Here is a 12,757-nt window from a genome sequence, read left to right as displayed (position 1 = left end):
CCTCCTACTCAACAGAGATGTTGCATTCACTTTATGTAAATGGCAATCTGCAACTATTTGTATTTGTATTTATTTGTCTTGTATGCCGCCCACTCCCGAAGGACTCCGGGCGGCTCACAATAGACAAGGGAAGGGGGAAGACTAGACAAAGACAACACTTTAAAAACAAAACCGCAACATTCACAATTTCCGCGGGGCTGGATGTTTCACAGCCCCCCGGCCTGCTGGAGCAGCCAGGACTTGGTGGCTTTGCGGAAAGCCGGGAGGGTCGTAAGGGTCCGGATCTCGACAGGGAGATCATTCCAGAGGGCCAGAGCTGCAACAGAGAAGGCTCTCCCCCGGAGGAGACCTAACCTGTGAGATCTGATTGGTCTATGGGAGGTAATCGGCAGGAGGCGGTCTCTCAGGTACCCAGGTCCGATGCCATGTAGAGCTTTATAGGTAGCGACCAGCACCTTGAAGCGGATTCGGAGACTAATGGGTAGCCAGTGCAGCTCACGGAGGATAGGTGTGACATGGGTGTACCTGGGTGCACCCACAATCGCTCGCGCGGCTGCATTCTGGACTAACTGAAGTCTTCGAACACTCTTCAAGGGCAGCCCCATGTAGAGCGCATTACAATAATCCAGTCTTGAGGTCACAAGGGCGTGAGTGACTGTCTGAAGGGCCTCCCGATCCAGGTAGGGTCGCAATTGGTGCACCAGGCGAACCTGGGCAAAGGTCCCCCTGGTCACAGCCGACAGGTGGTGTTCTAAAGTCAGCTGGGGATCCAGGAGGACTCCCAAATTGCGAACCCTCTCTGAGGGGCGTATAATTTCACCCCCCAGCCTGAGAGATGGAATAGTTGGCCAATCTTTGGGAGGGAACATCAGAAGCCTCTCGGTCTTGTCTGGATTGAGTGCCAACTTGTTTGCTCCCATCCAGACCCTAACTAAGAGCCATATAATATTCTCTTTGTAGCCATGGCATCTACCTCTTTGTCATCACTGCTATTGCACTGAGTGCTAAATAGCCTTCTCTAAACTTTTTTTTACTTTTTTTTTTTACTTTTGCCTTTATTTGTATGTTGCCCTTTTCCCTAAGGGGACTCAGGGCGGCTCACAATTCAAAAGGGAGGGGGAAACAACAAACAATAAACAATACAGCATATTAAAAGAGAAAAACACAACAATCACACAATTCGAGTGGGGCTCTTGATAAGTTTTCATTTCTTTCTCTTTCAGAGTTCCTCCGAGACTTGAAGAAAACACATTAAGGAACAAAGAAGGAATGTGATTGGCCTCAGCACAGAGAACTAGCTTACGTTCCAGGTTGGGGAGAAACCATCACTTCAGCATCATTCTGTACTGCCATCATGAGAACTTACCATTACTTTTGGTTCCTGTTTTGGTTTGGTCCTCTTCACCAAAGTTATTCTATACCATTATCCAAAAAGACTACTGGCTTTCCAGAAAACCCAAAAGTTTTGGATTTATCTAGAAACAGCAGAAAAGAGCTTAGTCGTTCCAAAAGAAGCTGGATGTGGAATCAGTTCTTCCTTCTGGAGGAATACACAGGTTCTGATTATCAGTACGTTGGCAAGGTAGGATATTTCAATTCTTTCCTAACAGTTAAAACAAAGCAGCATGGGGCATTGTGCCACCTCAATCAATGTCTTTTGGGGTTAGGGCTGAAAAAGATGAAAGAAATAGTGATATCTACATAAACAACCATACATGGTTAGAACAAAATCTGCAATTTGATTGTTAAAAAATACATTTCAGAAATTATACATTGCTGAGTTCCAGCACAGGAAATTAAAACTTGCCCTTTTAATTTCAGCAGAGGGATATTGACTTAATACTATTTAAGGACCTATTAAAATGTATTTTAGTAGAACCTCTTCCTTCATGAAGATACATGTAAATATTCCTGCTTTGACATACAAGTGAGTTAGAAATACATGTAAGGTTGCCACCATTGATCGTTAAATTAGCTGCTTGTAAATCTGGGGAAAAGGTTTTTTGAAGATTAATTTCCCCCCATTACTAATGTATACAATATCTTCTAGAGCAGTGTTTTTCAACCTTTTTTGTGCAAAGGCACACTTTTTTCATGAAAAAAATCACGAGGCACACCACCATTAGAAAATGTTAAAAAAATTTAACTCTGTGCCTATATTGACTATATATAAAGTAATTCTCCCACGGCACACCTTACACTATGTCACGGCACACTAGTGTGCCGCGGCACAGTGGTTGAAAAACACTGTTCTAGAGTCATCCAAATATCACTGAGCTAAAAGAAAAGTAAAATAACAAATTTCATTCACCCCCATTTGCAGGAGAGAAAAGGGGGTTAAGTGACGATATATATCAAAATCTCACAAAGCAAACCAAATGGCTTACATGTTTGTATCTAATACCAGCATGCAAATACAAAAAGAGATGGTTTGCCTTATGATGATGTGATGATGATGATTGCTTTTTTTTCCATTTTGGGTTATTACAATTGATTCTACGCGCCTATGACTTCATATCACTTCAGTGGATGGCTAGGGAAGGCCATGAACAAAAGCCACTGGGGAGGATACATGATATTAGAATACATGATATTCATATATATATGTTTTGGGATATGATTATCATATCCAGTAACACTAATTTTTGGTTGAACTTTCTTGACTTCAATTTCAGAAGTGTTTTTTTTTTTTAATCCTGTTTGTAAATTTTCAATTTCCGGTGAAATCTTGAGGATCTTAGGAAAGCTGGCTATGGGTGTAACTTATCAAACTTTCTTAGTTTGAAACTGGCATCTCTCCAGCTTTCTCTGTCTGGTACTTTATGGGACGATTTGCCACGGCCAACTCACAAGTCGCTGTGGGATAACTCGCTGAAGGACAATTTGAGAACTCAATTTAATGATTTAAACTATTTTTAAAAATATTTTAATTTTTGACATTCACATGTCATTTTTGCCATTTTGTTCTTTCTTTGGCATCCTTTCTTTAATTATTATATTCCACCATTTCTTCAATATTAGTTTAACTCTTGTCATCCCCTGGTGAGTTGTCCCATGATGACTTGGCCATGGTGAGTTCCTAGACCCCTTTATAGAAGTATGCATTAACTCCAAGAAAGCCACCTGTGGGAAGTATTGGCTGTTTTTGATCATATGTTGTATGAATTATTTTGTTCTGAAATAATTAACATAAAAGGTAAATGCAAAGGTTCCCCTCACACATATGTACTAGTCGTTCCTGACTCTAGGGGGTAGTACTCATCTCCATTTCAAAGCCGAAGAGCCAGCGCTGTCTGAAGATGTCTCCATGGTCATGTGTCCGGCATGACTAAATGCCGAAGGCGCACAGAACGCTGTTCCCTTCCCACCAAAGGTGGTCCCTATTTTTCTACTTGCATTCAGACATGCTTTCGAACTGCTAGGTTGGCAGAAGCTGGGACAAATAACGGGAGCTCACTCCATTACACGGCGCTAGGGATTCGAACCACTGAACTGCCGACCTTTCTGATCGATAAGCTTAGCAGCTTAGCCACTGAGCCACCATCTCAGTATGTGCAAGTGGAACCTTTACCTTTATAATTAACATACACACCGACTATTATTGATCTTGTTAACTGGTTTTATGGAGTTTTTTATGGTGACTCATCAAAAATGTTTCTATGGAAAGACAACTGTGTTCACTTGTCTTCATATTTTTCATTTATTATATGAACAATAACAAAGATCTCAAGCACGGTTTTCTGGATTTGTGTATGCCTGTAGAATGAATGAAACTGTCCTTGGAAGCAAAATGCAGAGTATTTCCCAAGACATAGTTAGAAAGCTTCGCATTGTTGGGATCATGCTTCCCATCGCAATATTGCAAAATACAGAAGGGAAGGGAAAAAAATCCCATATCATGTCGCTTCCCCAATTTGAGAGTAGTTAATTTGACAAATCATAATTTTCCTGCTTGTTTGAGAGCTCATTATATAATAAGAGCTAGCTGCTTCAGCAGGTTTGTGACAGAACCTCAAGAGAAACGTTGCTTCATTTACCAAAATGTACAGGATTTTTTTTTAATGGATTGGGCAATATGCGAATGCTGGCTGGGGAATTCTGGGAGTTGAATTCCGGACATCTTCAAGTTGCCAAGGTTGAGAAACACTGGTCTAATGTGTCTCTTTGGAACAAAGGTCTTAAAACACTTCATCATTTTGTTTCCAAAATGATTGCAATTCAATTATTATTAATTATTAATTATGCTCATAAAATTACAAGGAAACCTTGTTAATTAAAATATGGACAATAAAACCCAAGACTGAGTTTGGAAGCAAAGCAAAGGAAATGACATAAGTGTAAAGCTAGAAACAGAAAGAAAGTTATGTAAGTGGGATTAATGCCATGGCCATCGGGCCTTCACAGTTGGCCTTTCATGCTTTTTTGGGTGCCTGAGCAATTCATGGCTTAATAATTGAACAGCTTGCCATGAGGCATGAATGGGAAATATGAGGAATATGAAGACTAAATCTAAGTGTCCCATGATTTAAAGCAAAGTCCATACAAGTGCAGTGGTGAAATTCAATTTTTTTTACTACAGGTTCTGTGGGCGTGGCTTGGTGGGCATGGCAGAGGAAGGATACTGCAAAACCCCATCCCCTTCCCACTCTTGGGGGAAGGATATTACAATATTTCCCACCCCATTCCCACCCCATTCTGGGGCCAACCAGAGATTGTATTTGCCAGTTCCCTGAACTACTCAAAATTTCCGCTACCAGTTCTCCAGAACCTGTCAGAACCTGCAGAATTTCACCCCTGTACAAGTGCGCAGTTTAGTCGATAGCTAAATGTGCAAGGAGCTTATATTGTTTATGCTTACAGCTACTTTTTAATCTAAGAGGTATTCTGAAGAGTTTCCTTGAAGTTAGAAACAGTTCTCAGCCTTTGTAAGATCTTTTAGTTAATGCTCCGGTGAGATTACTTACGAACGGTAGTCCCCGTTGGACTGATGTGTTATGTGGGAATTAATATGCAATTGAGATCTTCTAACTAAAGAGTGTTTTAAAAGAATAAGTTCCAAACTTTAAAGGAGTAGAAGGAAGACAAGCATACCTTCCTTGGGATTTAGGGGCAAATATTCAGAGAAAAAAGAAAATGAGAACCTTTTCCACATGTAAACACAAACTGTAGATCGAGGGAGGTGGTAGATGTTTGATGGCAGAAAGACCTGCCAGGAATTTGAAGATGGAGAGAAATTAAGCGGAGGTAGGGTGTGTCCTACTGCTGGCCGGTGCTGTTTGTGTGAATCAGCTTAGCACAGTGATTCTCAACCTTGGCAACTTGAAGATGTCCGGACTTCAACTCCCAGAATTCCCCAGCCAGCATTCGCTGGCTGGGGAATTCTGGGAGTTGAAGTCCGGACATCTTCAAGTTGCCAAGGTTGAGAAACACTGGCTTAGCAAACTCTTTGGAATTCTGAATTTACAATTCGCTGTTGCTGAGGTCTCACACTGGTTCAGCCAGTCACAGCTGATAACTCTTCAAAGTAGACCAGGTCAGGAAACAGATGTGCAAGGATTCCAGGAATGCTACTTTGCTGTGGTGGGTGTGATAACAGGATTTTGAAAGCCTGTCAGAATTGAAAATTCCACTGGATTTTAGTGCCTGTTGGGAAAGCCAATTTGAATCCAACTCTTTGTTCTGAAAGAATATTTCCAAAAGAAAGAAATACAAGCTAGCTACGTTTGAGTTATAAGTGTAAAGACAGAGGTGCTGACTTGACTCCTTCTCAATTCAATGAGCCTTGTGTCTTCCTGCTGCTTTATCAAGTCCCCTCATTCAAAACAACAGAAAAAAGTCTTCTCCCTTGAATCTTTAGCACGCAGACACATATTTCTGCGCAAATTCTTTTCACTCATTAAATCTTAGTCCTTTCTAACTCTCTCCCAGGTGAAAATCCCCATCTCTTCACCTGCTATCCAATTCACAGCCAGCCTTTTTTCATAGAATTCTAATTTTTTTTATTTTCTATATTCTGTGCACCTTTTTTTCCCTAGCCCTTTTTCCTGTAGATACACCCACTTGATTTATCTCCTTGTTCCATCCTCAAGTTACTGACATGAATAAAAATTCATTCCATCAATCCATAACAATGCATTGAAATCATAGGCAGCCACAATGTTTGTGGATACGAAGAGAGGGAAAAGGGTTTCATAAAGAAGATAAACATTTGATTTTGTATTCACAAACCCAAACAAAGACCCTCAGACGTAGAAGAGGAGCATAAAAATAGAAGTTGAAAAATGGATCAAACCTCATTTCTTCAAATTAGATGCGTAGCTCCTTAATATTGATCTGTTTCTTTGGAACTCTCTAGGCAACCTAGAAGAGTTCATTAACCCAACCATCATTCAGTAACAAGCATCTCATTACACCATCTCTCCTCATTCTCTTCCGTCAAGTGTTCCTCTGAATCCTCCTGCCAGCAAAGACAAGGCTGGTTGAATTCCAAGTTTTAACTTTAAAAAAACAACAAAAAATGTAAAATGTTGTACCAGGAAACTTTGCATTTGGCAGAGGTGATGAAATGTGTGAAATATAATACACAGTGATTCTAAAAAGGGCCAGATTCAATTTTCTAATAAATCACGTTTAACAAAATCAAATTCACATTAGCTGCTATTTATTCTTTGTTCCCGTTTTGAGCCTTGGTAAGCTCTTTTGAAGTCGTGAAGGAAAGGATATAAGCCATATGATATTTACTATTGATCCGTGTTAAGTTAATAAAACACTCCAAGAACAAATCAGTGCAAGGAAAGCAGAGGGTGTCCCTCAAGAATAAGAGGGGCGGAAATGAAGCTGGCATGAAGCTTACTTCTCATTCTTAACAGCAGATAAATCCTTGGGCTCAACCTCCAGCATCTCACAGGTTCATTCTTGCAACCTTCTTATTCTCAGATGAAATGTTTGAAATGTTTGAAATGTTTATTTTATTTATATGCCGCCCTTTTCCCCTGAAGGGGACTCAGGGCGGCTCACAAATCAACTAAGGGAGGGGGATACAGACAAAAAAATTAAAACAACGCGCAACAATACATAATTTAAAACACACAACAGTCATACCATTCGAGACGGGGGCAACAGCTCTTTAGCCCCAGGCCTGTCGGAACAGCCAGGTTTTAAGGGCTTTGCAGAAGGTCTGGAGGGTGGTGAGGGTTCGAATCTCCACGGGGAGTTCGTTCCAGAGGTCGGAGCAGCCACAGAGAAGGCTCTCCTCCGAGTAGTCGCCAGTCGACACTGGCCGGCGGATGGAATTCGGAGGAGGTCTAATCTGTGGGATCTAATCGGTCTAGAGGAGGTAATTGGCAGCAGGCGGTCTCTCAAGTACCCAGGTCCAATAGATGACAGAATCAATCTGCCTATCGTCATGCACAAATGGCCTGTCCCAGCCATACAGCTGAAAGTATGGAAGGTTCATACTGAATAAAGAACAGAGTGATATAGGCTTCCTCCACTCCCTCCTTCTGCACTGGAGGAAGGAGCAACACCATGCTCCCCTCCTCCCAATCCTTACGTTGGTCCACCAAAATACCACGGTTGATGGCACTGAAGATTTTTGAGAGCAAGGCTGGATGCACCATGCCCATCCTAGTCCCCTTGAAGATCAACAAGTGTGATCAATGTTGTACTATAGCTGTCTTTAAAACCCAACTGAAAGAAATTCAAATAATTTGCTTTGTCCACAGCCTTTTGAAGCTGTATCTTAATCAGCTTGGAGGAAAGGGAAGGTTGGAAATAGGACAAAAGGTTTTCCAGTACCGTTGGATACAGCTACAGCTTCTTGAGGAGGGGATGCACCACTCCCTTTTCAAGAACTGGCAGGACCACTTTCCCCTCAAGGACAAATTTATCGTTGCTCAGTTCTAACAACATGTAGTTTTCCAGGAATCCTTGACCATCCAGGCACATGGGCATAATACACGAACGATCACACTTACAGCCTGAAGGACCATGTCCATTTCATCAAGATCAACAAGATCAAAACCTTCCTAGATAACCAAGACTGTACTTTTGTCAACTTCACAGGATCTTACAAGCTTGACCCCAGCTCACAGCAGATACAGGCAGTTTTATCTGACATGCGTTCAGGGCATGAACGCTAGATGAAAAGAGGCCCTAGGCTATTCCACTTATGAGGCCCTTTCACCTCCATCATTACTGTGATATATATCAATATATATCAATATATATAGCTGGCCTCCCGACGGAGGGCGGCTCTGCTCTGTGGCAAAGGCAGCGAGGCCAGCCGCCTCCCCTGCTGCGCTCAGCTGCCCGGCTCGGCCCCCTCGCCCTCACCTGCCTGGCCGCTGGGGGCCTCCGCGTCAACGGGGCAGCTACTGGGAGCGGCCGCGCCTCTCGCCTGACCACCGGTGCCGGGAACGTGGGCGGGCTCCCCAACTGCTGCGGCGCTGGAACGATCTTAACCAATACATTTTTATGTTTGTTTATTAGTCACGTGCGTAGAATTTCTCCTTATTTTCGGTTCAGTGTTTTAGTGTTCACTGTTTTTAGAATAGTGCAATTTTAATTTTGCTAACAATTTGAATGTAGGCCCCTCTTGATCTTGAGGCCCTAGGCTGAAGCCTAGTTAGCCTATAGGAAAATCAGGCACTGCATGCGTTGAATAATCCTCACAGTGGCCTTTTAAATGTTCTTTTTGCCCCTCTTTACAATGAAGGGACCAGTGGTCTTGAACAGGTCCACCAATTGGCTATCTGAAACTATGGTAAGAGCAGAAAATAGTTATGTTACAAGTTAACTCTTAATGAAGGATCACATCCACTCTTTGTTGAGTTTACTTTTCATTTTCCTCCAGCCACACGCTCTCTCTTCTGTTTCCATGGTTTCCATGATAACCATTAATTCCCAAATGACCTCTAACTGGGTGCACTCAGGGAAGGTGGATTTAAGGTAGATAATACCATACGTCTGAGGAACACCACTGCCAATGTAGTTACAATACTGAGTAGCTCCGACAACTGCCTCCTGCCCCCATCATCCATACAAACACTACATTACACACCAGCTCACACCCTCTCTCACCTGGACAACATGTGATAAAAATCAGCACCAGGCAAACTAAGAGTCATCATTTCTAACTGTTCCATCTTGGTTGCCACCCATCTCTTCACACCATCCACCAAAATGGTCTCTGTTGATCGTAAGTCTGCTCTGGTTTACAAACCAATTCTTTAGATAGCAGAGATGGAAGTCTCCAGGAGCATTTACCAACAAATGAAATTGACAAAAATATTCTTCTAGTCTCACAACCACATAGTCAAGGGGACAACTTGACTTCTACCGAGAGTGGAAGCCTGGCAACAACTATAGGATGCAGATTGGTCCTCCAGAAGATCATTACCCTCCTACCAGTGGGTGCTGTCACCTAAGTGCCTGGACTTTCCAAACACTGTGGTTGAGCATCCATGGGTTGCTATCACTTTGCTGGATGATTGGCCTTTGCTGAACATACTGCTAGCACCATTACCTGGTCAGTGATCACCACCAGCTCTTTTGCCTCTGCTGCACCACCTGTTCTTCAACATCTGTGCTGAAGGGCATTTAACCTATCATGTTGTAATGCTACTACCAGTCTCCTTTATGAGCTCTCCATGTAACCTGGTCAGATGCACCAGCCAGTTCTAGTTGAACACTGTTTGATGAACACAATATCTTCCTTGGTCACTCAGGAAGCTTTGCTTTTGCCATTTCCGACACCAGAGGTGGGTTGCTCTCGCTTAGGCTCCAATCGGGCAAACCAGCAATGGTGGCGGCAGTAGGACGGCCGCAGAAGCACTGCGCATGTGCCTGCAGAAGCGAGCTGGTAGTAAAAATAATGGAGACCCACCACTGTCCTACACCACCATGAATTTTTATCTCAGGGGTATTTGAAGGCCCCTCTAGGTGTCTCTCGATCCTTCACAGCATACACAAAGTACCAGTGATGGATTTTTTTAAAAAATTACTATCGGTTCTGTGGGTGTGGCTTGGTGGGCGTGGCAGGTGAAGATTACTGCAAAATCTCCATTTCCTCCCGATCACCTAGGATTCGGGAGGCAGAGAATAGATGGGGTGGGGCCAGTCAGAGGTGGTATTTACCAGTTCTCCGAACTACTCAAAATGTCCACTACCGGTTCTCAGGAACCGGTCAGAACATGCTGAATACCAACGCTGCAAAGCACCAGCAATATGTTTCCTCAACAACTTAGCAGAATAACAGAGTTGGAAGGGACCTTGGAGGTCTTCTAGTCCAACACCCTGCTTAGGCAGAAAACTGTATACCTTTTCAGACAAATGGTTGTCCAATCTCTTAAAAACTTCCATGGTTGAAGCATTTATAAGTTGTTCCACTGGTTGATTATTCTATCGGGAAAATTGTCCTTAGTTTTAAGTTGATTAATTTCCATCTCCTGCTTCCAGATGTCCCATATTTAATATTCACCTTGTCTTGGCACCATTGCCCCCCTCTTTTCTCCCTCTCTAGGAAATAAAATAGTATCTTCTTTAACATCTAATTGAATGCTTAATCGTGCTATATGTGTAGCATCGTTTGGAACACCTGAAACTGACCCGTAGAAGGCATTTTAGAGACTAGGGCTTAGAAGAAAATGTGTACTTTTTTTTTCTGTGCTTGTTTAATTGAGTAGGGATTGACAAAAGGAACATAGGTAGGAATCTATTAGTTGATCTCCAGCTCTCTACAGCATCACGATAGAAAGTCGGACTAACTCTGCCTCATGGCTGGCCATGTACTAATCCCTCACTTCCCAGCCAGAGTTTCAGGTTAGAATTCTTGAGTTGTAGCAATTTAGATAGATTTTTACTTTCTTGGGCAAGTCAACAATAGTGATGGGGCTCAGGGAGTACACTCTGGTTACTGGCTCTGCTTCCTACAGTACCATTTTGCCTTTGGCTTTGTGTTTACTTATTTAGTTGTGCAATTTATATGCAGCTCAGTTCCAATAAGGCTCCAAAGAGCTCACAATAACACAAAAGTAAAAGAGAAAAAATTAAAAGGAGAAAAAACAAACCATGGACACACCAAGGCCAACAATGCTAACAGCAATAGTTGCCTCCTGTTGAAAGGAGACTCATAAAACTTCCAAAAACATTCTGGAGAATTTCCTGAATAGCAACATAGTTGGTGCTGATTTGGTCTTTCGTTGAGCACCAAAGAAGAGAGACCACTGGAGAAAAAAATATGTCCCCTTTTATGAAAAAGGTGATCTGTTAAAACTGGTACTCAAAAGGTGCTTTTCCTACTAGATCTTATTGGACAGGCAGAAATATCTGGTAGAAGATACTCTAGAAGATTCTCAGCAATGAATGATACCTTTAGTAACCTAAAAAAAAAACCTGAATACGGTCAACCTATTTTCCAAAGCACCTGAAGGCAGGAGAAGAAGCAATGGGTGGAAACTAATCACGGAGAGAAGCAACCTAGAACTAAGGAGAAATTTCCTGACAAGTTAGAACAATTAATCAGTGGAACAGAAGTTGCCTCCAGAGGTAGTCAGTATGTTTAACCTCCAGAACAACTATTTGTCTGAAATGGTATAGAGGGTTTCCTGTTCGAGCAAGAGTCCCTCCTTCCCACTCGGTTATTCTGTAATGGAGGATGAGGCAGAAAACATTTATTTCCCTGCTTGGGCTGCTCCAGTTGCTGAGCAAATAGATACTGGTGGTGACCCAGGAAACATGGTGGTCAAAACTCCATTTATCTCAGCAATGTCAGGAAAGAGCAGGGAGAAGCATGAGGCCTTTATTGTTCCTGCCCTGTTCCCCTCATGGCACAGGCCTTGAATTTGTAACCCCCATTTCAATACAGGAGATTTTATCCTGAAAGAAGGCAATAGCAATAGCAGTTAGACTTATATACCGCTTCATAGGGCTTTCAGCCCTCTCTAAGCGGTTTACAGAGTCAGCATATCGCTCCCAACAACAATCCGGGTCCTCTTTTTACCCACCTCGGAAGGATGGAAGGCTGAGTCAACCCTGAGCCGGTGAGATTTGAACAGCCGAACTGCAGAACTGCAGTCAGCTGAAATAGCCTGCGGTGCTGCATTTAACCACTGCGCCACCTTGGCTCACCATGCACACTCCTAAGAAAACCTATGTACATCAATGCAAGCTCATTGAAGAACATCTTTGACTGTAGGAACCTCAAGATCCCTAGAAGTGCAAAAATGAAGGAAGAAAAGGAGAAGTGAGCATGCATTGAGCCAAAGAATAATTATTGGAAGGAGAGGTGGAGACTAGGATATGCTATTTTTTTGGGGGGGGGAAGCACATACGATAGGAACATTCTGCGCCACTCCATTTGTTGCAGATGCGAAGAGGGCTTTTTGGATGGCCTTTCTAAAGTGTGCTCTGCAACCATCTGCCGTCCTCTGTGTAATGCACATTATTATAAGTCGTCCTCCGAGCCCAAGTGCACGAACGTTTTGCCAACTTGGCTTGCAAGGTTTACAGTGCCGTGTCAGAGTCCGTGCACTCTTTGTGTCTCATAAGCCTCACTGGGCAAATGGTGGCAATAACGCTAACATTTTGGGACCCCTGGTGATTGTGATTCACTGGTTTAAAAGGCCCTCTGCAGCCCTGTACTTATGTAATGAAATTCAGGCGGAGAATAAACTTTCGTTACTTTCTCAGAGAACGCCTAAGCTACGTGCTTAATTTCCTCTCCTCCAGATAGCCCCACGCTCAGGACGGATAGAGT

General features: G+C 42.7%; 1 protein-coding gene across 1 annotated transcript in view; it reads left to right on the top strand.

Moving 5' to 3' along the window:
• Positions 1-1,229: 1,229 nt before the first annotated feature.
• Positions 1,230-12,757, top strand: part of LOC106542005 (cadherin-6) — a 71,437-nt gene continuing 59,909 nt past the window's right edge. Inside the window, exon 1 of the mRNA XM_087707586.1 lies at positions 1,230-1,582. Coding sequence (XP_087563712.1) covers positions 1,355-1,582 — 228 coding nt within the window. The 5' untranslated portion in view covers positions 1,230-1,354. The remainder of the gene's footprint in view (positions 1,583-12,757) is intronic.

This window comes from Thamnophis sirtalis, unplaced genomic scaffold (assembly GCF_051295495.1).
Source record: "Thamnophis sirtalis isolate CommonGarterSnake01/CBP01778 unplaced genomic scaffold, rThaSir2_p1.2 scaffold_2, whole genome shotgun sequence".
Taxonomy (NCBI): Eukaryota; Metazoa; Chordata; class Lepidosauria; order Squamata; family Natricidae; genus Thamnophis; species Thamnophis sirtalis.
The sequence above is the reverse complement of the archived record's forward strand: the minus strand, read 5'-3'. Positions and strand labels throughout refer to the sequence as shown.